This window comes from Hylobates moloch, unplaced genomic scaffold, assembly GCF_009828535.3.
Source record: "Hylobates moloch isolate HMO894 unplaced genomic scaffold, HMol_V3 SCAFFOLD_5, whole genome shotgun sequence".
NCBI classification, from domain to species: Eukaryota; Metazoa; Chordata; class Mammalia; order Primates; family Hylobatidae; genus Hylobates; species Hylobates moloch.
Window position 1 is genome coordinate 18,110,670 of NW_026652280.1, and position 25,846 is coordinate 18,136,515.

Here is a 25,846-nt window from a genome sequence, read left to right on the forward strand (position 1 = left end):
TTTGGGAGGTTGAGGCGGGCAGATTGCCTGAGCTCAGGAGTTCACAACCAGCCTGGGTAACACAGTGAAACCCTGTCTCTACTAAAATACAAAAAGTTAGCCGTGCATGGCAGTGTGCCCCTGTAGTCCCAGCTACTCGGGAGGCTGAGGCAGGAGAATTGCTTGAACCTGGGAGGTGGGGGTTGCAGTGAGCCGAGATTGCGCCACTGTACTCCAGCATGGGTGACAAAGTGAGACTCTGTCTCAAACACGAAAAATAATAATAATAATAATAATAGTCTCCAATCTCATCCAGGTCACTGAAAATGCTGTTAGTCCATTCCTTTTTATGGCTATGTAGTATTCCATTATATATATTTACTACAGTTTTTTTATCCACTCTTTGATTGATGGGCATTTAGCCCACCATCCAATTTAAGTCTGAAATCATCTTAGCTTTCCTGGCCTCACTTACTGTGTTCTGTTCTGCCTCCCGCCCCCCCCCCCCCATATCAGTTATTACCTTCTAATAAACTACTTTAGTGACTTGATGTTTTGATTGTCTTCTTCCCTTGCTAGAATGTAAAGTCCATGAGGGCAGAGATTTTTGGTTGTTTTATTTACTCTGTATTAAATGCCTGTAACAATATCTGGCACGTAGGTGGCACTCGATAAATATTTGTTGAGAATATCATTTAAAATATATTGGGTTTTAAAATGCATTCAACATAGGGAAGGAAGATTAAGTCAATGAGTTTTAAAATTAATGTATTTCATTAGATATATATTTACTATGGAGTTAAAGATTCAATTTTTAAAAAGTTTTATCTTCTAGCTGAGTATATCCATATGTGCTTTATGTCAAAGAATCGATAGCTTATCTTGGTACCTTATCATAAAACAAACGAATTTCAAATGATAACAGCCATTCAGCAGCTATGTTTGATAAAACTTTTTGAAGTTTAATTAGAATTTACAGATCTTTGAGAAGCAATTAAAAAACCCTTGCATGTTATTTATTGATTCATAAATAATATTATGGCTTGCTTTATTGTTATGTATGGTATGCTACAATGCATGTGTTATTCAAGTGCAAATCTTGATCAAGTCATTAACATCGTTAGAAAATTAAGCAACAACAGTTTTTTAAGTGGTTGGGTAGAAGGAATGCATTTAGAAATATATTTATAATATATTTTTATCATGACCTGGTACCTTTTCAGTAAAATGATGGCACAGCCAGTGTTTTCATGTAAACATAAGGATTAAGAGGTTTTCTGTGTTTTTTTTTTTTAAATAATAGGAAAGCACTTTTATCAGAGGATTTGAAGCAATGCGTATCAATAATACAACAGTCCTTACTAGCATTTCATAAACATTCAAAGCACCCATGAAAGTGGTTTAGAAAAAGGAGTTGGATTACCTTCTTCACAGTTATGATACCAACTTGGAAATTGGGATCTGTGCTAATGTCAAAGGCATCTGCACCATCTCCATCCACAATAGTATATTTCATCTCTGCATTGATGCCTTCATCCAAGTCCTTGGCAAACACTCTCCCGACAGTGGAGCTAATTGGAGCTGATTCCAACACACTCATCTGGTAATGTTCTACGAAGAAAAGCCAGGACACGCATTCTTGATAATCCGTCACTATAAAAAATGCCTCATCATTATCATATCAGGAGTGCTGTGCAAAATATCTTTTTTTCTGGGTTCAAAAAGTAAAACTTGAGTTTTTACAGATAAAAACTAAGGTCCAGAAAGGCTGAGCAAACGGTCATACAGGCCATAGCCTGTACTGGATGTTCAATAAGGATGAGTCAAAAAAGCTTGAGTAGAACAGGGTGGAAGCAAAACGACTTAGTCCTAGTGACTGTAGCTTGAGTGGTAGGAAGTACCTTGCATTCAAATCTTTTAGTACTTCCTAGTGAACCGAAGTATTTCCTTAAATTGCAGTTCCTTCTGAGAGTGATAAAGTAAACACTGTGGTCACATTCTGTTTATGCTTCAAATGTCCCTCTTTTCTTTCATGGCCTGGCCTGTGTGCTGAATGCCTGTCTCTATGACCACATGCTCAGAGGTCATGGAGATCAGTGATCTATAAAGGGGGAGCAGCCGTGGAGAGCAAGCTCCATCGCTCCATGTGCTGCCCCTCAGTGTGTCCTTGCACCTGAGACTGCCCCGGGCTGCCTCTCCATGGACAGACCCTTCATGCTTCTTGTTTTCTTATTCCGGAATAAAATACTGAAAAGATTCTCACATACGTAAGGAGCTCAGAGTTGGTCATCTCTTTTTGGACATGATATACTGAGCTCACAATTAAATTTAGTTCACTTTCATCTCCATGAATTTGTATTTTTACCAGCTTACCTTTTCTGGGGCTCACCTTTTTGATGTTCTTTGTTATTTTGTCAATCATAATGTGACTGACTAAATAACGAAGAAAAATCACACCATCACATTTTCAATATGTACGTGTTCCCTTTTATTCTAATGTGCTTTGTAAGCTACAGCCTCGGGTGTGAGGGCTCGAGTTTCACAAAGATTCAGGGAGGTTGACAGCACCCAGCCAGCTCACAGCACCCTGCCTCGCACAGGAGAAAAAATGATGCTTGTTCTTTACAAATATGAGCCAGGAAATCTTTAAAGTTTGTACTAAGCTGGCAGGCAATTGGATTTCATGATCTCTTTCCATTTACTTCCAAAGTTGTTGATGGATTACACTTTGCTGTTGCAGAACTTTTGGGAAAAACAAGCATCTGCCTACCATTTTCCTCATCCCGAGAAAGCTATGTTATATGTTTAAACATCTATATACAATTTCTATGCACGATACATTATATTATAAATAAATAGCTTGAGATCTTGATGTTTCATTATATTTGGTTCTATTAAAGGTGACTGAGCTTGTTCAACAAAAAATAGTAGGTGTGTCATTTTGTCAACATTCCATAATCAGTTATAGTAATATTTGTGAAAAAGAAGCAAAATGGAATTCCTACAATGAGGAATCATTAGATTAGTTAGGCATGAGAGTATAGCCAAGATAGATTTATGGAATATCAAGGTCATCTAAACTTAGTTTTAGCAAATAGTTGGGGAAATATTTTTAATGAAGAGGGAACGCAAAGTTTTAAAAGGTCAAAAAGGAGGAAGCAGCGATAATGTGTGTAGAATGCATAGAGACACAGAGATTTAAATTTTTTTACATTTCTGTTTTGTCTTCCATGTAACATAATCCATACTTCCACTCTATCCTAGAGTCTCCATTAAAACTATATTTTGAAAAAGTGACAACTTAAAATGTGTGCTTTAGAATGGTGTTAGGATGTTGGTTTGGGGCTGGGTGTGGTGGCTCATGCCGGTAATATCAGTACCTTGGGAGCCTGAGGAAGGCAGATGATTTGAGCTCAGGAGTTCAAGACCAGCCTGGGCAACATGACAAAATCCCATCTCTACAAAAAATACAAAAATTAGATGGGCATGGTGGTGTGCACCTGTAGTTCTGGCTATTCAGGAGCTGAGGTGGGAGGATCGCTTGAGCCTGGGGATTGAGGCTACAATGAGCTGTGATGGCACCACTGCAGTCCAGCCTGGGTGACAGAGCAAGACCCTGTCTCAAAACAAAACAAAACCAACAAAAAAAGATATGTGTTCTGCTGTTGTGAAGCTGCCATGTTTTGGGTAACATGACTCCTGGCAATATGTCCAAATCCATCTACCTTTGAGCTGTGTAATAACCTGAGCTATGTAATAAGCTGGGTCTACTGTCCCTTCTGCCTCCATCAGAGACACCTGTCTAGTGTCAAATGTAAAACGCCAAATAGTTCAAGGGTGTTCAAGAATTTATAGTCTATAGTGTGAGTAATATGAGTTGTTCATGAAGTAATGAAGATGGAACCCACAGGATCACCAAAGCAACACAAAGTCCATCCATGTGGCATTTCACAAACTGTTCCGTGATGCTCTCGTATTCTGCACTGTTGGACCAAGCAACTTAGGAACTTACTTACTTGCACCCTTTGTGAAATGCTTATCTAGTATCCTGCTTTTTCCATCATGAATGCTCATGGGGACTTTGTGTATTCCATTTGCATGTAAATATTTGAGCTCTCCCGTGTTTACATAGATACAATGGAAAGTTCACTTGGTCTGGCTGATTCAAAACGCAACTATTCATCTGACAGTCTGGCTAGTCTGGCTAGACTCTTCCTCCTTTTAGTTTAGTTTTTTTTTAAGCCCAATTTCCCTAGCTAAGTGTTTCACCTGGAATGGCACTTCCTGCTCTCATTTCTCCTGCTGCTTCCTTCAGGCATCTGCTTCTCAAACTCATGTCTCCATTCCTGGGCTCTGTTCCACATTCATAGCTCTATATTTCCACTTTCCTTAAGGACATTCAACCTGATTGTCCTGCTGTCACTTCATATTCAAATCTGAATTTGTCTCCCTCCTTCACTGCCACTTGTTCCATTATGCGTCCTCTATTTTTATTAGTAGTACAATCCTTCTCCCTGTCATCCAGAGTGAAAACATCGTTGTCATCTTTGACTCCACCCTCTGCCGTGGTTCCTTTAGCCAGGAAATCAAGAGGCAGAAGTCCATGTTTTCTTATTTGTCCCATTCTACTCCTCCTGCTACTTCCTTAAGTCCTTAGCAGTTCATGTCTGGACCACTCTAAATGCCTCTTAACCGACTCCCCTGCTCCTAGTCTCTGCCCTTACCAACCACTCCTCTACATGGCTACCAAATTAGCCTTTCTTTATGTCTCCCTCTTGCTCAAAAACTTTTCTATGGCTTCCACTGGAGATACAGTACATTTGAAAGAGCAGGTTTTAATTTTAGGAGTCTTTGAACATAAAATGACATTGAAAACTTATTTCCAGGAAGGAGTTTTTTTTCCCTCCATTCAGGTTTTTACTCAAATGAGCTCCAGGATGGTAGAGACCTTGTTTTGTCTGTACACAGCTTTGTGTTCCATTCATAGAATAGTGCCTGGAATAAGTATTTTTTGAATGAATAAATAAATGAATGACTTCCCCTTCTGGAATGTTTTCTTTTCTGCCTATATAAACCTGTTATATTCTTTAGCCCCCTGTTGAAATCTCATCCTTCTGTGGAGGCTTTATTCATCTCAGTTTATGTGAAGGCATCATTTTGCACTATTCAAGTGGCACTAAGTGCTACTATGGTTTAATTTTTCCTGTGTGTAGAATGTGTCCTCCCAAGTGGATTTGAAGCTTCACAAGGGCAGAGACTGGATTCTAAGCCTCTTGTGCCCTTCATGCTCAGTGGTCTCACCAAGCAAGTGCTTGGTACCTACTAGAGTGATTGGTGAAGGTCCTCACATGGGCAGGTGTGTCCGTCTACAGCTTTGGATATCAGTGAATGCATTCTCAATGGATCAGTATTGCCCCCTGGGGGCAAAAATAGGTTTCCAGGGGTGTGATGAAAAAAATCTCAGCATTACTAGTTTGTGGCCCACTAAAGGTCAGTTCTACCCAACAAACCTTATTCCTTAGTATTGCATTTTATGTAGGGTGGGTGGGCATGGCAATCAGGAAAGAAAGTCTAAAAAGATTCCACAGGGAGGAGAAAATGGAAAAATATGTTTGAGAAATCCTGGTTTAGTACTATGGGAAGCTGGAACCCTGAAGGCAAATAGTTATGCGAGAATTGCATGATGAATGTAAGAAAGGAATCTATGGATAATTGAATTTAATGAGGAAACTCAAACTGGCCTTTCTCCCGCACCTCTGTAACAGGGGCGTCCCTCTGGGCCCGAGGTCTGTGCTCTCTTGGGTTAGGTACTCACTCTGGGGAAAGCGGGGTGGGTTATCATTGACATCTGAGAGGGTGATGTTGACTGTTGTGGTCCCAGCTAATCCTCCAAGCTGCCCTCCCATGTCCTTGGCTTGGATAATCACTTCGTAGTATTCTTTGGCTTCTCTGTCCATGTTCATGAGCGCTGTCCTAATTACACCTGCAGGATAGAAATGACTTTGTTTTTAAAAATAAAACCACAGGTCCAGTTTTTAAAGATTGGTTTCTAGGTGTCTCCCTGGTGCACTGTTAATGCCTAGAAGTGAGGTGCAAGTCACCTGTGCTTTTAAATTTGAGGTAAAAAATCTCAGCTTCAAAAATGGGCTGTACTGAAACCAGTGGTGAATGACAATTTTTATTCCAGCAGTAAGAGCTTAGAGGGCTGGTTTCTTCTGGCAACATTACTGAAAGTGAACAGGAGGTGGCAGCAATGTTTCTCTTACAGATCTGGGAAGTTGCAGTCCAAGGCGATTTCAGACAGCGCTGTCTCACCAAGGAAAACTGGGGGCTTTGGGTCCAGAAAACAAAGCCTCATATGTCTACAAATCTGTGAATTTAGATAATTCTCCCTCATTTTCTTCAGCCCCTAGAGCCCTTGTAGTGTGAATGGCTCTTCTTTAGGTAACTCCTGCTTTTTCTTGCCTCCGCACTACCTGTAAGCAGGGTTGGAATTCTAATTGGATTTTCCTGTTGTTACATATTGTTCTGTTTTGTGATATTCTTCTGTTTACCTCTGTGCTTTACTTAATTCTGTGAACTAGGACATGAAAGAAGCTCTGTGAGCTGTTTATTTTTACCATGCATAAGAGATGAACTTCCCCAGACAGCAAGCAGCAGATACGGTTTCATTTAAGAAGAGGGGCCTACACCACAATCCATTGAAATGTGTTGTGATCCTGCCAAGCCTGTACAGTAATGTTTTATCTCCCTTTTAACCCTTCAACTTAAAAAAGTTGACTTCTCTACACTCTAGGCAAAGATTAAAGGCTTATTTACTACAGCTTTACAACATGACGCTTGGCTAGATAGACCTTTTGCATGAAAATGGAAGGGATTGGGAATAATAATCCGTCCCCAGTTTACCCCTGTAATATATATTGCATTATACTAATAACATTCTCAAGTGACATATGCAGCATTTTCTTTTTTAAAAGGCCCCCCCATTGGCACAGCAATAACTATCTGTTCATGTATTTTTGACCTTAACACTACAGATGCCCCCGGGAGCTGTCAAAATAATGTAAGATTCTTCTTAGGATATAAAGGACACATTACCCTCTTCCTCCCTGTATTTTTCCTCCCTGTGGGCACCCTTCATCTCTTCATTCTCCCCCTTGCCCTTAGTAGAATTGTTAAAGTTACTGTTTTATAGAAGTCTCTAACTGCAATCTTTTTTCTTTCCTCCTCTTAATTTACACTCCCTTCCTACTTTTATGATACAATTTTCTGAATGTCTGGTTTCCCTCAGGACTTCTGGGAAAAAAATTCGATCAGATTGCTAATAATAGAAATGTATTTTTTGTTTTTCAAATAAAGAGGTGACTTTGAGTGTTCACCATTAACTTTATTCTGTGGCTGTAAGTTTCTTTACTCAAGTTCCTTGTTAATTACTCCTAGGTCCCATGTTTACCCTCATATAAAATGGTAGTAATAATGCTTTCTATATCTTTTGCTAGTTTACAAGAGTATTGGGAAGCTAAAATGTGGCAACGTTTATGAAAGTATTAATAAGAGGGGAAGCCTGGCACAAGTATAAGATAATAATGACATCACAATAACTTTACTAAGCTCAAACATATTAAATGAAATCTTTCATACATCCAAACATAAATTCTGTAGTCAAAGCTCTCGGGTAAGACAGAAATAAATAAGCAAACAAAACACCAAACTTCTGTTTGTCTTTTCTGCCACATTGCTCCTCGCCCATTCAGTTCTCTCTGATGTCCTCCCTGTGAGAGCTTCCCAATCAGGACCTGCCTTTTGGGGGCCACATCCCACATGGTCTTTCCTCCCTCATCAAAACCTGTCTGCCCCAGCAACCATTCATTTTGGACTTCTTCTCTGCTGAGTGCGCAGTGGTTGGTTCAATAGAAAGAACATCAGACCACATGTCAAGAGACCTCTCTACACTAGATGAACTTTAGTAGCTCTCAATTTCCCAATTGCTTTAACTGTTAAGCAAATTGTGACGGACTGGATGATTCCCCCAAGGCTCTTTCCAGTTTCACAGTCAATGCTTCTAGTTCTCTAATGACCCAGGTGACTGTGTCAATCCTCTTGGGTCTTCATGGCGCTATAAAAGACCTTAGTCCCTGGGAATAAATATAACCATAGGATTTTTTGAAGGCTAGTGGGGAGCTATTTTGTGTGTGTGCACAGAGGGGCTTTTTGCCTCTCCAATCAGACACTGCCCACTGTCTGTGCATAGTGCTGCTCTTACCCATCAGGGCAGTGCTAGTTTGCTCTCTTAATCCTAAAGCTAATAGCAGTCTTCTCTGGTTAATATACTCCCTGGAGAGTCCTTGAAAAGGAGAGTTGGGTCTGTCATAGCAGCAGTTATAAATGATCAGGGAATAAACACCTCTAACTCGACTCTTGTATCAGATACCTGTTTTAGAGTCCACAGAAAAATATGGCTGGCCCTGAAGAATGCTGTACACCACCCGGGCACTGTTGCCGTAGGTCGGGTCATCTGCATCTGTGGCTGTCACTTGGATGACAGAGGTACCTGGGGAAGAGAAGAGATAGAAACCTGTTCAAGTCTAATAGCTAAAGGCTGGATGCAATCCTGAACAGTCCATCTTAAAGTATTTGCAAATGTGTTTGCTTCATTGGGAGAGTCCCCTTTCTAGGTCAAGCTTCCATAACTCTTATCTTGTACCTGTTTAGTAGGGATGAGAGTTATTTGTGCTTTAAATTCTGAATGACTAGTAAGAACATAGCCTTTGGGCTCTTTATTGCTTTTTTTTTTTTTTTTTTTTTTTAAAGATAGAGTCTCACTCTGTCGCCAGGCTGGAGTGCAGTGGCGTGATCTCAGCTCACTGAAATCTCCACCTCCCAGGTTCAAGTGATTCCCCTGCCTCAGCCTCCTAAATAGCTGGGACTACAGGTGCGCACCACCACACCAGGCTAATTTTTTTGGTATTTTAGTAGAGGCAGGGTATTTAGTAGACACGGGGTTTCACCATTTTGGCCAGGATCTCCTGACCTTGTGATCCATCTGCCTCGGCCTCCCAAAGTTCTGGGATTATAGGCGTGAGCCACCGCGCCCAGCCCTATTGCTCTTTTGATAATAACAAAACATTTCTCCCTTATGAAACAAATATTATTCAACCATTTATTGATTTATCTGTGTAGCTAATATTTTGTTTTTAAAGAATCAGAACTAAAAATCAATAATAGGCTTCTTCTTATTATTATTACTTGCTCTGGTTGATTGCAGTGTCTAAGTAGCTTCCTGCCCGCCAAAGGGCTTCGTCGTCATTTTTGGTTGCTTTATAATTTGTGAGCTGCTCTTCTCATGCTCTCCTGTTCTGAATATATGTGTATCTACATGGGTGTGTGCATGTGCATATGTGTGTGTGTGTGTGTGTGTGTATAGGAGGTGCTGTTTGTGAAAATCAGCGAGTCACCACCTTACCCACTGGGGACATTTCTGGCACAGTGGCGACATAAGGTCCGTCCAGGAACTTGGGCTCATTGTCATTGATGTCTTGAATTTTGATGATGAACTCTGACTCTGGCTCCATGGGCCTGCCCGTCCGCCTGTCTAGGGCTTGAGCCCTTAAAGTATACTGGGCTCTCTCCTCTCGATCGAGCCTCTGAATGGCGTGGATGTCTCCAGTGGTGTCGTCAATGGTAAACACGATGCCAGCACCTTCTCCCGAGAGGATGTATTTGATGGATCCGTCTCCTCTGTCCATATCTGAATGAAGCTGGGAGAGGAAAGCACCTAATTCTCATCATGAATGTCAACAGGTGTCAGAAAACACATTGATTTTCAGTTTGTTACAAACTTATAACCTCCCTTTACATAAGGAGATTTTTCAAATGTTTAATAAGTTTGTCTACAAAGAAATAGTATGCATTGGACACAGTTGTATCAAGGAGTGGGTGTAGGTTGATGAATAAGTAAAATTTTCCATGTCCCATTCTGTATCCTGAACTTACCGTTATTTAAACAAAATTCTTCTCCCTGATAAGTATAGAAAACAGGAACTCTGGAAAGTGAAGATCCCCAATGTTAGAATAAGAACAAATTTAATAAGGAGGAATCCTGCCTTTCCATTTAAGAAAAATAAAAATAAAATGGATACGCCTAAACATGTTAAAATGAAGAAATTGCCGTAAGTTTTGGAGTATCAAACAGTTTTATGACAATTCAAGTTGGCTGATAAGCTGATGGAAGTAGTTTATAAAAAGGTTAAGGGCACTGCAGTGAGAAAAGTGAATGACTTCCGTGGATTCTTCCTCCCATTCTGTGATCCTAGTTCTGTAGTTTCATTCAGTAGGACTGGGCTTGTGTTTCAGGTGTCAAATGGAATTTAACTGCTGGTTATGATTCTTTACATCAGTGTGTGTCTCCTTTAGATGGGACTGGTTCTTGGGTTCATAACTGAGTCACTTAAATCTATATGTGGATGGTTGAGTTAGGGACATGCTTTTATCTGACCATGCAGCTATATTCGCTCTCAGAATCCTGTTTTTTTTTTTTTTTTTTGAGACAGAGTTTTGCTTTGTCTCCAAGGCTGGAGTGCAGTGGCATGATTTTAGCTCACTGCAACCTCCACCTCCCAGGTTCAAGGGATTCTCCTGCCTTAGGCTCCCAAGTAGCTGGGATTACAGGCATGCACCACTATGCCTGGCTAATTTTTATATTTTTAGTAGGGAGGGTGTTTTACCACGTTCGTCAGGCTGGTCTTGAACTCCTGACCTCAGGTGATCTACCTGCCTCGGCCTCCCAAAGTGCTGGGATTATAGGTGTGGGCCACCATGCCCAGCCAGAATACTTTTAGTAACTCTCAAAAGTTGAGTCCGGGAGTACTATATTTGTAAAATCTCAGGTCTATAAATGTATTTCTGCATCTATAAGACCTAATTAATTGTAGATAGTATGTACGGGTGGCAAGAACCCTGTAATTTTGAACAACCCTATAGGTATTGGTCTCTTTCTAAAGGTGGTAACGAAACAATTAGTTAAATTTAGTCAGCCACTCCTGTTGTTGCCTGGGTTGTTAGCACTTTGCATAGTCCAGGGTGAAGTTCATGAGATTAGTTGATAAAACAGCCAGCATTAGGCTTGGGGCAGGGAGGCCAATATATCTGGCCTGAACACTGTCTAGGCCAGTTATAAATTCAGGGCCCTTGATGAGTTGTTTTATGTTTATAACCATTAATTTCCTTATAAATGTGAGGACAGCACTAATCCTTACTCTGAAGGGTCACTGGGATCATTAGAGATTAATACACGTGAGGCACCCAGCACAGTGCTTTTCCTATCATAGGAAGGCCATAAATGGGGCCAACCATGATACACGTGCATTGAGAAAAGGGTATTAGCACACTCAGCTCTTCTCTGCTCCCTACAGACCTCCAGGAGGGTGGCAGAGAGGCAAAAACAACCTGTTGGCTTTTTTGTTATGCACAGTCTCGTGGTAAAAGCTGCAGAAGGCCGCCTGAAGCATGGCTGAGACAGTGTTACTCTGAGGATTAAACGGCATGAACACCAATAAAACACCTGCAAATGCATCCACAGCAGCCTCGGACAGGGATGGGTTTGGAGGTGGTGGCTGGCTTTAAGCTGATCTCAGATTGACTGACGGCCAAATCATGCAGGCAACGGTTTTGCTGCCTAGAGGAACTCAGCTGTGTCTTATCTAGAAAAGGGAAATAAGGGAATAAAATTGACCGAAAAAATAGTTGTGGACTTTTTTCTACTTATTTTATTTAGAATATGAAGTTCTCATATTTCCTCATTTCGTATACAGTATTTTCTTTTTTGTTTCTTTTTCTTTTTTTTTTTTTTTTTACAATCCAAATCTATTTATGCAGTTAAAAAAGTAGAGGTGCCCAACTCTTGTTGTATAGAATAGAAAGCCATTTCATTTAGACCTGGTTACAAACAAATGAAAATCTATTCCATTTTGACCTGTGTTCTCAGGCAGAGGAGCAGAAGTGTGGGGAGAACAAGGATTTCAGAAGGTGTTTTAAATTAAAAACATGTATACGTATGCATATAGGTGTATGTTTACATATATAACAGTGTATGTATGTAATTTTATGGCATGTGGCATAGGACTTTTAATGAAATTGGTTTAATTTAGGGCACTGCTGATTATGTAGGGAAGGAAAAACAGAAGCTGACTGAAAGGCCACCCCAGGACTGTTCCGAGGTGCTCTATTTATCAAATAAAACTGTTTGTTCTGTGATCCTTGTAATATTCAGCACACCTGTGATCCCGGCAGGTCGCAGGTGAGCGCGCTTTAAGCGCTTTAAGAAACGATGGCGATGGCGGCAGAGCTCACCGCAGGGCGCCCCTGACTCCTGGGAGCTGGCTGATGCCCTGGAGTCTGGGCTGAGGCTTGGGTGTGAGGCCTTCGCTTTCCCTGTGACCTTCCTCTTGATGTGGGCCTGACGTCTTGTAAGTGCGCAATGAAACTGTATTGGAAGAAGGGTCTGGGGGAGGGCAAAAGTTCCGTATGGATGGTGTTAGCCCTGGTTAACAGAGCTAGGAACAGCTTTCCAGGAGGTTTGGAGCACTGGTCTGCATGTGCAAGTGTGCACATGAGCAGGGGAAGAGGGGGAGAGGAAGGGAGGAGGGGAGAGAAAGGAGGGAAGGGAGAGGGAGGGAGAGGAAGGAAGAAGGGGAGGAGAAAGGGGAAAAAGGGAAAGGGAGGGAGAGGGTTAGAGGAGAGAGGAAGGGAGGAGGGGAGAGGGAAGAAGGCGGGGGAAGGGAAAAGGAGTGGGGAGGGGATAGAGAACACCCCCAGGGAAGCAGGAAGTGTCTCAGCTTTGAAGCATGTCAGGATATACTTACACAGAGGTGGTTTCTGAGGCCCATAAGCCTATCAGTTCGAGGTCCAGTCAGGGAACAAAACTCACACCTGGTTTCAGCAGGGAGAATTTGGAATGGAGGGCTGAAAGGTCAGAAGGAAGCCCCAAGGCATCAGAGACAGAGAGAGAGCGCAACTCCGGGAAAAACAGCCAGTGCCCCTCTGTCTGGGGCAACACAGGAGGGAGGTGGGGATTCTGGCATCTGCAGGTTTGGAGGGAAGCCCCTTGAGGCTGGGCCTGAGACCCCTGAGGAAGGAGTGCTGCTCCTTGGGCTGGGGCCTCAGGAGCTTCGAGGAGGTGCCCCTGTTCCCTGGGACTCAGACCTCTTAGAAGTAGGTGTGATGAGGAGCAAGTCAGTCCTCCCTCCTCCTGCCTCCTGGGCTCCCTCTATTACCTTCTTCCGGCAGGCAGAACCTACCTGGGAGAGGAGCTGGTTGGAAGAGGAGAGATTATGGCTTGGAAAGTTTCAGCCCAGCACCCAAAGCAAGAGTATGGAAAGGTGAGCATGGGGTTGAGAGATACCAGCTTAATAACCCGTGCAGCAATGCACATTTAATATTCCGCTTTACCAGCCGTAGAATACACATTTGGTTTCAAAAATGGCAAAGAGCAGACATTAACAGCTTTTCTCCAAGTCACTCAGCAAATTGGCAGTGTAATAAAAATGTGTTTTATATTTACCCATATTTAATTCAACTAACACTGACTGTGCACCAGCTATTTGGAGGAAGGTAAGAAGCTTCCGAGCAGAGTCAGCAGCACAGTTACGTACATCTTGGGAAAATATTTTTTTTCTTCCTAAAAATATATTTTAGGCAGAATAAGACAAGTGAATGTCTCACTTATCCTAATCATTCTTTAGTTTTTAAGATCTTCAGCCAAAGGATTAGTGAGTGATGGGAAGTACAAGCAGGTTCTGAAGAATCTTAGCTGATTTAAGATTTCAAAAACAAGAAGGATGTTCACAGTTGACAAACTGTCAGAGTGCCTTGAATAATTTTGAGAATGCAGTGAGTGCTTACAGTTTGTGGTTAGGCAGCTTCCATGTAGTTGTTAACCTCGGCATGATTTGGACCCACAGATTCGTGCACAAGCACAAGCTCTCAGCATCCCTCTCTTTGCATATGTCAATATAATCTAGCTTTAACTTGACACCGCCTTGTCCCTGGAAAGCCCAGTGTGGATTTTATAAGGCCATACCAATTACAGCTGATAATTGTTGCCATACTCCTTCCTGAAATAAGCAAATACTCTGGCAAGCTCTCTAAACAGACATCTTCCGGAGCTCAAGGTGACAAGCAGAATGCCCCTGGGTAAAGAGAATGAAAGTGGATGAATTCCCTTTCAAAAGAAAGTAAAGGGGAAAAGTGAATATATAATTATCTTCTTCATGTAGAGGTAACACACCTAATGCAGGGTAAAAATCTTCGCTTGGTTGCTGGTGTGAGGATTGGATCAGATGACTGTTGAGATGCATGAGTGTCTCGTATCTTGGTTGGGGTGATTTGGAAAGGGCGAGCACTAATTGTGAGTATGCAAGGGTGCTACACAGCTAAGAACTACCCAGCGTCAGAGATAAAGGGTTCAGGAAGCAGCCTGGCTCAGATTCCTGATCCCACCTAAACACCAGTGACTCCTGTGTGTGTCCTCCGGGCTTAGTCTAAAGCCACTGACCATAGACAAGGCAATGTAAATGAAAGCCAGGGCTTTGAGGTAGGAGTGATGTGTATTTCAGTCTGGGCTTCCCTGCTACCTTCGGTGTAACTTTGGGCAATGAACATAAATAACCTCTCTGAGCCTAGTTCCCTGTGTTAGTTATACTCACCTCACAGCATTGTTATGATGATTAAATGATCTGCTTTGATGTGATTGTGACCGATACATAGTACTGTGGTAGTCCAATAAAACGTTAGCTACCCTTTTCTTCTGTACTCTTTGTGTGTGGCCAGTTCTGTGCCAAGTACTCAGCGTCAGGGAGGTGTAGACAAAGTTGGGGAGTGGTGTCTCAATTTCTACCCTTGGGAGGAGGGAAGAGAGCCCTAAATTGTATGTGCACATAAGTAATTACTGAAAATTGCTGAATGCAAACATACTCTTTTCTTGAACTTAGCAGTGGCCACGTATGTCTATTTGGAAGAAATGTTATGTAGATATGGAGAAGCTAGAAGTCTTTGGAATTCTGAGTAGATACAAGATATGTTCATGATAGAATTGTCTGATTTTAAGCTAAAACTTTGAGGAATTTGAATGTGGCCTGATGAGTGGAAGTCAGGGCCTGTCCTGGGCAGGGCAGCAGCGTGGGCACACATGTGGGGTCAGGGACAAACGTGGTATGTGTGGCAGAACCAGTTAAGGAGGTCCAGCTTGATTGGGATGAGGACCTGATTTGAGAAATTGTGCAAGAGGGCTGAGTGAGGGAGGAGGAAGTCCTTGAACTGTATGCTAGGAGCTTTGATAGCGTTCAAAAGCACTGTAGTGCTTTCTTAATCAGAGGAGCAACATGATGGAAAGGGTGCTTCAGGGAGAGGAATGCGCCGAGCATCCTGGAGGAGGGATGGGGAGAGTCTCTCCACAGGGAGACAGGCAGCACCGGTGTAGTTAATCTAATCAGGGAGAACAAAGGATCATGGTCATGACAGAGCCTAGAGAGGAGGAGATGCATCCGAGAGAAACTTGCACAGAAATATTGGCAGATACGGGGACCAATTGCACGTGAAGGTAAAAGATAAGGAAAGGAGAAGTGAATGAAAACTCACAGGTTTTGAGGCCAAGGGATTTGCAACTGCATTAGGTATGCTGAGCTGTTGAGTTCCCATAATGAACTCCTTAAATGCTGTTACTATTACCACTATTAATACTATTGCTACTATAGTACTGTTTACTGTTTACTACTACAGGTTAAGGATAATGAAAGTTTTACTCTGGATTGAGTACTGTGCAAAGTGCTTTACATGCATTAGCTTATTTAATCCTTACTACACAGTGAGACATTCGTTTATTAAATATCATCTTGAGCACCTTCTATAAGATAAATGCTGTGTTAGGCCTAGGGGATAAAATGGGAGCAATGTTCTTGCTTTCATTGAGCTTCTAGTTTTAGTCAGAGGCTTCAGACAATAAACATGTAAATAAAAAATATGTTGGTTGTGATTAGGGCTGTGAAAGAGAGTCTCACAGAAGGGCTTGCCTTAGACAGTGGTCAAGGAAGGCATGAGAGAAGCCAGGGGAAGGGCATTTCATTATGGGGGAGCAGTAAAGGCAGTGCTTGACAGGCTGCAGGAACTGTCGAAGGTCATACCACTGCAATGCGAAAATGAGGGAGAGAGTAGCATGGGCCATGGGTGGATGCCAGGAGGCAGGCTGATCCAGAAAGGGATGGTCTTGTAAGCTGTGTGGAGGTGTCTGGAGGATTCAATGCACAGTGGGAAAACATTGAAGAGACATAAGTAGAGGAGTGACATGATCGGACTTAAATTTTAAAAAGACCATGGTGGAGAACAGATTGGAGGGAGGTGCAGGTGGACATGAGGAGACTGGTTGGGAGGCTAGGTACTTGCCCAGGTGACAGATGATGGTGGAAGCAGGGAGAAATGCAGGATTTGGGGTTGATTCTGGCATAAGACTAGCAGAATTTGCAGAGGGGGAGAATGTGTGGGCAGGAGAAAGGGAGGAATGATCCCCAGTTCTCTAGTTTTAGGAAATGGGTGATGGGTGGGTGATGGGGCAGACTACGTTTGGGAGAAAACAAGTTTCTTACTGGACACACTACATTGGAAAGGCCTATGAGTAGAAGATGTGGAGATGTCGCATATGCAGTAGGATTTATAACCCGAAGTGGTCTAAGCCAGAGATAGAAGTTTTGCATTCATTGGCATAGACATGGCATTCAAAACTGCAGAGGTGGTGAGTCCACCCAGGGAATGAGTATGTGGAGAAGAGGCTAGGGCAAAGCTGACAAGCTCACCAACAAATGGGGTCAGGTGGAAGGAGAGGACCCACAAACACAGATAAGAAAAAAAGAAGGAAAAATGGGATTGTGAAGGTCATGGCACAGATAGGACAATGAGTCAAGGAGAGACAGGTCAGCAGTGTCTGAGGTTGTGACTGGGAGGTGTGATTGGGCAGTAGGGAGGTCTTGAGAAGCAATGAAAACACAGCTTTGGGTCAGTGGTAGGGACCAAAGCCAGATACCTGGGTTAAGAAGTGAGTGGACACTGGGGAAAGAACTTGGGTAGACAACACTTGAGAAGGAGCAGTTCTCTCATCCTCCTCATTCGACTTTGAGGAAGCCGAGATGAGCAGGGCTTGGTGACCTGTCCAAAGTCCCTCTAGAAATAATTGGCAGGGCTGGGCTTTGAACCCACCTGTGTTTGAATCTGAAACCCATGCTCCCAGCCTCTGTGCTAAACAAGCGTTTAAGTTACCATTTGAATGAATTATTTATCTTCTAATTAATTCCTTGTCTCCCATTCTCTCTCACTTGGTTGCTTTCACCAAATGATCTGTAATTAACACCCTAATAAACAAGGAAAAATCCAGGATTAAAGATGAAATAATGATAGATTAAATCAAGAGAATTCAAATATAACATTTATAAATATATTTATTGTTTCCAACTATCCTAAAGCACATGCTAAGATCTTCTGAAATGAAAAATGTTTTATTTTTATTTTTTTTCATTAAATTTGCACCTCAGGCGATACCTCTGGAAATGCTCTGGAAAAACCCCACAAAAACACAAAGCAAAAAACTCTGTACTCTTCTTGTATTTCCAAGTTTCCCTCTCCCCCATTCTGTCATTCCCAGACAGCTGCTGCTGCCTCTTTTAGGACTTGAATAGCTCTCGCAGGGTCTGAGCCTTTTCCTCCAAATCCCAGTTCCCAGTTTTTCCCATTCATAACAGAGACATGGACAAGGAAATAAATCTTTCCTTTCAGGCTGGTATCTGACAAAGCAGAAGTTACATTTCAGCTAGGTGTCACGTAACGTACCACTTGTTCTAGTTTTTCTCAGGCCTCAGATAAAGGCTAGGTCAACTTTGATACTCAATTCATATTCAATTTCAATATCCAATACCCGGGTCATTTCTACTTGGCATTTCTTACCTTGCCGACATACAAAGGGTCGGTCCCAGTGTACTCTTCCAGAACGAAAAACTGGTTCCAAACCCAGCTCCTCTTGGTCCGCTGATGTGACTGTGGCTTGTCTGACAGGAGTGCTTCTAATTCACCTTGTGGTGTTGGGGTATCCGAGAGAACGGTGGTTGTAAGGTCCATCAGTCCCCAGAAGTACAAGGACATGCCAAGTCCAAGCCAGTTCTTTGCATTGCTCATTCTACCAGAAGTCCACATGGGATTGCCAGGTTTTCAGAAAGTGAAGGAGAATGATAAACAACTGGAACTTGAGTATTTTCCAAATTTAAAAAAATACACAGTTTTTATTGGACACTTATGTTTCCCAAATGAGATCCCGTTTCAAGTCAATCTGCTTGAAGTTGACTTCCTGTCAAGTTAAGGAAAACACAGTGTGATGATGTCAAATTCTCTCCTGCAGGCGGGTCGCAAGTTTTCAAGAAATGTCAGTAAATATTCAACTTTCTACTCAATGAGTTAAAAAGTCATAACAGGTTATTGCTTTAGAAATGTTGGAGTAATAAATACTATTTTGATAATAAGACAACACATCTTGCTATAATCAATCCCAAACCTTTGGATATAGATTTGGTGGGAATAAAAGTGATGAATAAATTTCTTACTGGTAACTTAGCTGGAGGGTTATACTGTATTATTGATTGGTTTGAATTAATAGTGTGCTCTTTGAAATATTTATGATCAGACAGGCTCTTAAACTCTTAAAAGCAGCATTCATTTACAAAATTTACAGCTAATAACTAATATTTCCATTAGCCCAACTGCTTTTCTTTGCTTATTAAAAAAAATAGGAAAATCCAACTACCTTTTTTTTTTTGGTCACCCACAATGATCTCGTGCCTACTGCTGTTATTGATAATGCTAGAAATCTTGGACTTCATTTATAAGCAGCCATGGATCACTTCTGACTTTAATCATTTTCTGAGCTCATAGTGGATTTCAAGTTTCACACTCTACTGTTTTGGCTCTGAAGCACTGATAGGGGCTGCTAATGTGACCTTTCTAGGATTTAAATGGTCAGTTAATCATTATATCCTTCACAGCAGACTTTAAAGTGCTATTAGTCACATGCCTATGGGAGCAAGCTAAGAGAATCTAGTCAACAAATTTCCTTTCTTGACCTGAAGGACTCATTTAGGCAAAGGGACTTCTACCCTGGGGACACATCTTTATCAGTCAAACTTCTTTTGTTGCTATGCAGTCACATTTAGCTGGTGACCTCACTGCTGGGCTATGGCCTCATCAATCTTTTCTTCCCTTACTTGGCTTGGTTTAATGAGATGGCATAACACTCAACCTGTCAAAACAACCAAAATGTCTTCCGTCGGCTTAATATTTTCACTGTTAATTTGAAGAACTGCTGTCATCTGAGAACAAATGTGTGTATTTGGAGATTGCAGCTCTGTGCAACTAAATAACACTTCATTTCTACAAGTGGTTTGAAGTGAATGCATTGATGCTAATTCAATTACTACCTTCCACCTGTCATCATCAGAACTGGTTTCAGCTTCCTCTCAAATACTCGTGATTGAAATGTACAAAAGAAAATTTAAAATATTTTATACTTATTTAATACAATATGCCATTTCATTTCTGTATAAGAAATCACTTTAATGAGAAATGATAAAGTAGCTGAGGAGACTATAGAATTTTTGTAGCAGAATGGGAGGCTGTGCCTCTTACAAGCTCCAGCTCTGAAGGCAGATTGATTGTTAAGAAAAAGCAAGCCAGGTGCACCTCATTAGGGCAATGGGTTTGCTAATAAAGAACAATGGTGCTGCTAGCAGGTGGGTTACCAAATATTAGCTGTTCTCTCTCTCTTTGGACTGGTGGACATCTTCCCTTAGGGAACAGAGAAGCCGAGTTCATGTTTCTCTGATCCCTGTCTACAGGAAGATGTTCAGGAAGAAGGAATTTAACCCAGGAAACGAATTGATGACAAAGATTAGTGAGAAATAGCTATTCTGTTTTAAGGACCTAGAAGGCAGACTAAAGGGCATTGCCAAAAAAAAACAAAAAAAGCCACTGCCAGAATACTGTGATTAGTAAACCATAAAAGCAATATTCTGTATATTGTAAGACACAACGTATCTATAATTCCTCAAAGTGCATTAGACTAAGAGACAGTTTGGTTACTGGTTCTATCTTCATTACCTCTGACTTATTTAGTTGTATGAATTTCAGTTTCCTCATCTATTAAGCGGGGACAATAATTCTCCCACCTACCTCACTGGACCATCACAAGAGTCTGATGGGATCATGCAGGCAAAAAAGTGCCCTGTAAATGACTAAGGTGCCAACCGACATTTGAACAGTCAGATAAAGTACCTGGGTCATATGTAAAAATCATGGAGCTAAGCCAGAAATATATATTTTATGGGCACCTTTGGGGCCAGAATTCTGAAAGGGCTTATAGTATAGATCTGTTATTTTTCAGATCTCTACATCTGTGATAAGTACCGTCTGGTAGCAGATTCTGGCTCAGTCTAATTCTGTAATAACCAAACACTGGGGTTCCATCTGAGGAGATTTAATGAAGGGCTAGCTATTAGAAAACTCTTCAATAGTAGAGAAAATTATTTTGCAGATTGCATTGATTAAAGCTAGAACTCACTATACATATATACATACATACATACATACATATATGTATTCTGTTTAGTGTATTCCCTTTAATATCTTTGTTTCTTACCTATATTTTGCCTAAGCACACGTCTGTGATTTTCTCTGGCTAGTTTAGCAACTTGCTTTGAATGTAAGAGTGCCTGTGCATGCATGTGTGGTATGTGCAGATGTCTCCTCTCCTGCTTCCACTGGCTACATTTTATGTACAGAATGAGATTTGAGGAATTTTCAGTAGTGTCTTTTATATTCCCATTTCTAACAAACTAGGCATGTGTTCCTCCCAATTAAAACCCCCTATCCCCCTACCCAAGGCATGATCTGAACAGCTCAAGGAGAAAAGCCTTCTTTGAAATCTGTGATGAATATTTTGTAGGCGGTCAGGTTGCCTCTGTTTTCATCTCCCCCTCTTTTCTACTTTGGCCTCCTACACACTAGTGCAAATTCTTATTTTCCTCCCCTCCACTGAACACGTACAAAGGTGGCTTTGGGATCTTGACCTGGGGAGCCCTTGGTGATTCTGTGAAAGCTGATGGTACCTTTACACACCCCAAATCACAAAGACCGCAGTGTCATACCAGTTCTTTCTGTCTTACATAACTTGATAGCAACAGTTGGTGCAAAGCACTTTATTTCTACTTCCTCAGGGATGAATGCATGAAAAAGACTCTCTGCCTAACTTTCTAGAAGGTAAAAGCTGGGTTATACAATGGTTGCATTATTCGTTTCACAATTAGAGGTGTTTTTTACAAAACAGTTCTATCAGAAATACTAATCAGTTTGCATTTATTATAAATGAGGTGGTTCTCATATTTATGTTTTTTCCCTAGAGGATATGAATAGCAATAATGTGTTTGGGGTGGGTTAATTGCTGTTGTTCTTATAAAAGAAGATACTGATACATGTGTATTTGTATATATGGATCTGCTTTGGAAGACTACATATGCCACATGAAGAATACATTAGTGGAAATTGACTTCTGTGTTAAATGAGTCTTTTAAAAGTTTCCCCCTCATCCTCCCTAAAGAAAGAAAACAGCTTCGTAATGAACACAGTAGGAAGAAATTAAGGTTGTACATAAAGTGTGCTCTCAGTGAATTGTTTATTTTGTTACTTAGATTCGTTGTGATATTTAAAATGTAGTGGGAAGGGATGGTTACTGCTTTCTCTTTGAAATGAACTGGGCTTTTATGGTCTTGCTCTGATTTCTTTCCTCATTATTCCAGTTTTCCAGAGCTTTTCTTGGTTAATGGAAGTACTACTTAGCAAAGCTCAAATGACATCTCTATAGAAGCAGTCAGTCGACTCTGTTTGTGACTCCATATAAGAAGATAGGGTGTTTTAAGTGTGGCCTAATGCCTTTAAGAGAGGTAAATGCAGACAGTGGTGTCATGGTTTTAAGAGCTAAACTTCTTAAGCTATCACTTTTGCTTATAGAAAGAGCCTCAAAAATGCACTTAAAAGAGAGACTTTATGGAGATCTTAGATAGTACAATGAAACATGACAGTGTACCATAAGGTGCATCAACATTAAATCAGAACGCAACTTAATGTCATAATGCTATTCCACCTCCCAATCAAGGTTCTCTCTTGAGAAATAGCAACAAACCAATTTTACTTAGGGGTTAAAATCCTTTTGTGTAGAGTACAAAACCCCAGAGAATGACACAGGTGGTCACGTGTATAAATTGGAGTAAAAAGTTGTTCGTGTATTTCAATATGTATGCTTCACAAACAACAATATTCCCATTGCAGAATCCCGTAAAGAAAATAGTTTGAGTTCTTCTGTAAATAAACTTTCAACATTTCTGGATTTGTTTGTGTATGTTTGTGCTACTGACCAAAGTCCATCACTAGGGATCTGTCTTGGACAGGGTGGATAGTATGGTTTTATATGCTGAAAGGGGGCACAGTTCTCTGACTGGAAGTTGTTTTCATTTACTAAGTTTTAATTTCTTCTGTACTCTATACAGAAGGGTTTTAACTCCTAAGTAAAATGGGTTTGTTTATTTATTTATTTATTTATTTTTGAGACAGAGTCTCACTCTGTCACCCAGGCTGGAGTGCAGTGTACCAGTCTCGGCTCATGGCAAGCTCCGCCTCCCCGGTTCACGCCATTCTCCTGCCTCAGCCTCCTGTGTATCTGGGACTACAGGTACCCGACACCACGCCTGGCTAATGTTTTGTATTTTTAGTAGAGATGGGGTTTCACCATGTTAGCCAGGATGGTCTCGATCTTCTGACCTCGTGATCCACCCACCTTGGCCTCCCAAAGTGCTGGGATTACAGGCGTGAGCCACTGCGTCCGGCCAAAATGGTTTTTTTTTCTATTTCTCGAGAGAGAACCTTGGTTGGGAGGTGGAATAGCACTATGACATTGAGCTATATTCTGATTTAAAGTTGATGCACCTTATGACACACTGTCATGTTTTGTTGTAATGTCTAAGATCTCCATAAAGTCTCTCTTCTAAGTGCATTTTTGAGGCTCTTTCTGTAAGTAAAAGTGACAGCTTAATTTTCTTTTACTACAGAGGTTCTATCCATCACAGTTTCTTCTGGGACAGTCATTAGGTGAGTGGAAGCTCCATGGCTCTTTTGTGGTCGTCAATTCACCAGCCCACCCAAAGCCACCAACTCCCAACAGGGCCAGAAGAGGTAGTCCAGGTACTAGATTTGCTGAATTTTGAGTTGTACTCTCACCTCCACTCCCCTACCTAACCCTCACTTGCTTCACCACACCCCTCCTCCCAACTTAACATTTCTGAAATGAGATATATCTTAAAAATCAATGTTTACGCATTTAATGTTCTCATAGTAGGCTTCCCTCACTCCTCAGAGAAGCTGTTAATACATTGATGTTGTATGCAGAATTGAGGAATTACAGTATTACCTTTTTAAGAAATTGAACAGAAGAAGAAAAAGAATACTTAATTTCCACGGAGATTTCTTAGAAAAGATGGTCACCACTCTTGCTTATTCTAATTCTCATTATTTATCTTTCTATGAATTTCTTCTCCACCAAGTTCCTCAAAAATGGTGGCACTCCTGAGCCTAAAGGTTCAGCTGTTATCATGTTCACTCAGGCCATTGTCAGTTCTCTGAAATCTTCTCTTTCCCACCACTCCTACTTATTTTCCCTCTCCTTCCCACCACTCAACCAGTTTCTGCGAGAGTGCTGTTTTCTAAATGAAACTGGGAGCTCATAAATGGAACTATGGGGTGGATGTGGGTGAGGGGAAGGTATACAGTAGCTTAATTGAGGTTTAGGAACAATATCTAGTTTTGTATAATGGTAGGGATGTGTGTGTGTGTGTGTGTGTGTGTGGAGTAGAGCAAAAAAAAAAATTGATAGAAAGCTTGAATTATATAATTAAGAGCCCTGGCTTTGAAAAACTTGGTCAGTCCCATAGTAAAACTTGCCGTATGTTACCTGTATACATGCTGACCCTCTAGCTATGAATTCCCTAGCTTGGGTCATAAATAAAGGCATTTTCACTTTAGAAATCCTTGCTCTAGAGTTCATGCCCAATTCCTCTGTGCTTTTCATTCTTGTTATAATCAATTTTTGCAGTCCAGGGTGCCCTGTCTTTTTTTCCGTATCCACCAAGGCTGGCGAATAGATTCTTACTGATCCTTTCACCCATACTTAGTATCTAGTAAATGTTTTAATCTTCAAGGAGTCGGGAAGTTTTTGACCTACTTTACCCTTCCTCCAGTTTTCACTTTTAATCAAGCTAATGAAACTACAGCCCGGTCTATGGGCAATTTCTCTGACTACAGTTAGACAAGAATGATCAATTTTGATTTCTGAGACTTGTTCCACATGCCTACTAATTTCTCGTTTTATGTGACATTTATAATTGCATTAAATCTGTTCTCGTTCTTTATAAAAAGCATGTATTTAAAATGAAATTATGTGGCTAACACTCTTCTTTGATAAGAAGTTGCAAGTAATTGCTACTCAGTGTTTTCTCTTATGACTTTGCCTTTGTACAGCATTTTAGGAAGTTAGGAAAATCCTGTAGTTTTCCCTGGACCCATAAAAAATAATTCACAGGAAGATTTTTTGACAAAGGTAAGTTTGCTACCTAAACGTAAGACTTAAATCTTGAGTATCAATATGTTTAATCAAAGAATGGATTGCAAAGCCAGACAAACTTCAGTGAGTTTCAGCCCTACCACTTACTATCTATGCAATCTTGAAGAAGTGACTTCATCTCTTTACGTCTCTGTTTGTCATTTAGAAACTGGAGGTAATTATAGACTCTGTCTCACAGGGTGATTGTAATTAAGTAAGAAAAAAAATATATGAAACTCTTAGATATTTGAGAGATGGTTAAAGTCTTGTGCCTGAAAAATAGTAGATGCTCAGTAACTATTGGTTTCCTTTTCCTCCTTCAAGGAGTTTACAGTTTAGGAGGGAGGTATTACCATTAATACTAGTGATAGAAATAATAATAGGAATAGGCATAGGTATAAATACCATTATTAACAATAATAGTGCAGCAGCAGCAACAACAGAAGCAATTAACAGCAGAGGTAATGACATGGAGTGTTTACGCCAGGCTGTGTCAAGTAATTTACATTTACTTTGTCATTTAATCTTTGCAAGAATTCCACAAAAATGTTTTGTTTCCTCAGTTTACAAAGAAACAAACAGTGGGGCGCTGGGGTCAGCTCCTATCTCCTTTCACCGGAGCCTCTCAATGCCTCAAAGCCTCTCACTTTCAAGGCCTCTCAAAGCCTTGAAATCGGCCATGGTGTATTTATACCATGGATATTGGCAAATGCTACATAGTTAGGAAGAGGATGAACTGGAATTCTTCGTCAGGAGTGACTGTACAAGAGGTGCTTAGTACGTGACTGACTAGCACAGATCTATTGGTGATGAGGGTTACAGGACCCCTTAAAAAACAGAATGCTAGGCCAGATCAGAAAAGGGAGAAATGATTTCCATCAGGAGGATAAAGGCTTAAGGGAACATATGAACTAGACCCTGAAAAATAAAAGGGTGTTCCAAGTGAAAGAAAATGCAGATACCATGGTGCAGATGCAGGATGCAAAGGGCCTGTCTGGGAGAATAATAATAATTTAATTTGCTTAGAGAATAGGGTCACTTTAGGAGACTGAGGAGGGATGAGGGAGGCAGGAAATCCAGATAAAGACCACTAGCTGGGAGCTGGGGATATTGGATTGAAGTATTTGGAATATACTCCAT

General features: G+C 41.0%; 1 protein-coding gene across 3 annotated transcripts in view; it reads right to left on the minus strand.

Moving 5' to 3' along the window:
• CDH20 (cadherin 20) overlaps positions 1 to 25,846 on the minus strand; it is a 220,088-nt gene that overhangs the window by 42,956 nt on the left and 151,286 nt on the right. For all 3 annotated transcript variants that reach the window (XM_032152130.2, XM_058438290.1, XM_032152131.3), the window contains exons 2-6: positions 17,962 to 18,358; positions 9,443 to 9,737; positions 8,411 to 8,530; positions 5,795 to 5,962; positions 1,403 to 1,590 (exon numbers count right to left, since the gene is read on the minus strand). In XM_032152130.2, coding sequence (XP_032008021.1) covers positions 1,403 to 1,590; positions 5,795 to 5,962; positions 8,411 to 8,530; positions 9,443 to 9,737; positions 17,962 to 18,207 — 1,017 coding nt within the window. In that variant the 5' untranslated portion in view covers positions 18,208 to 18,358. The remainder of the gene's footprint in view (positions 1 to 1,402; positions 1,591 to 5,794; positions 5,963 to 8,410; positions 8,531 to 9,442; positions 9,738 to 17,961; positions 18,359 to 25,846) is intronic.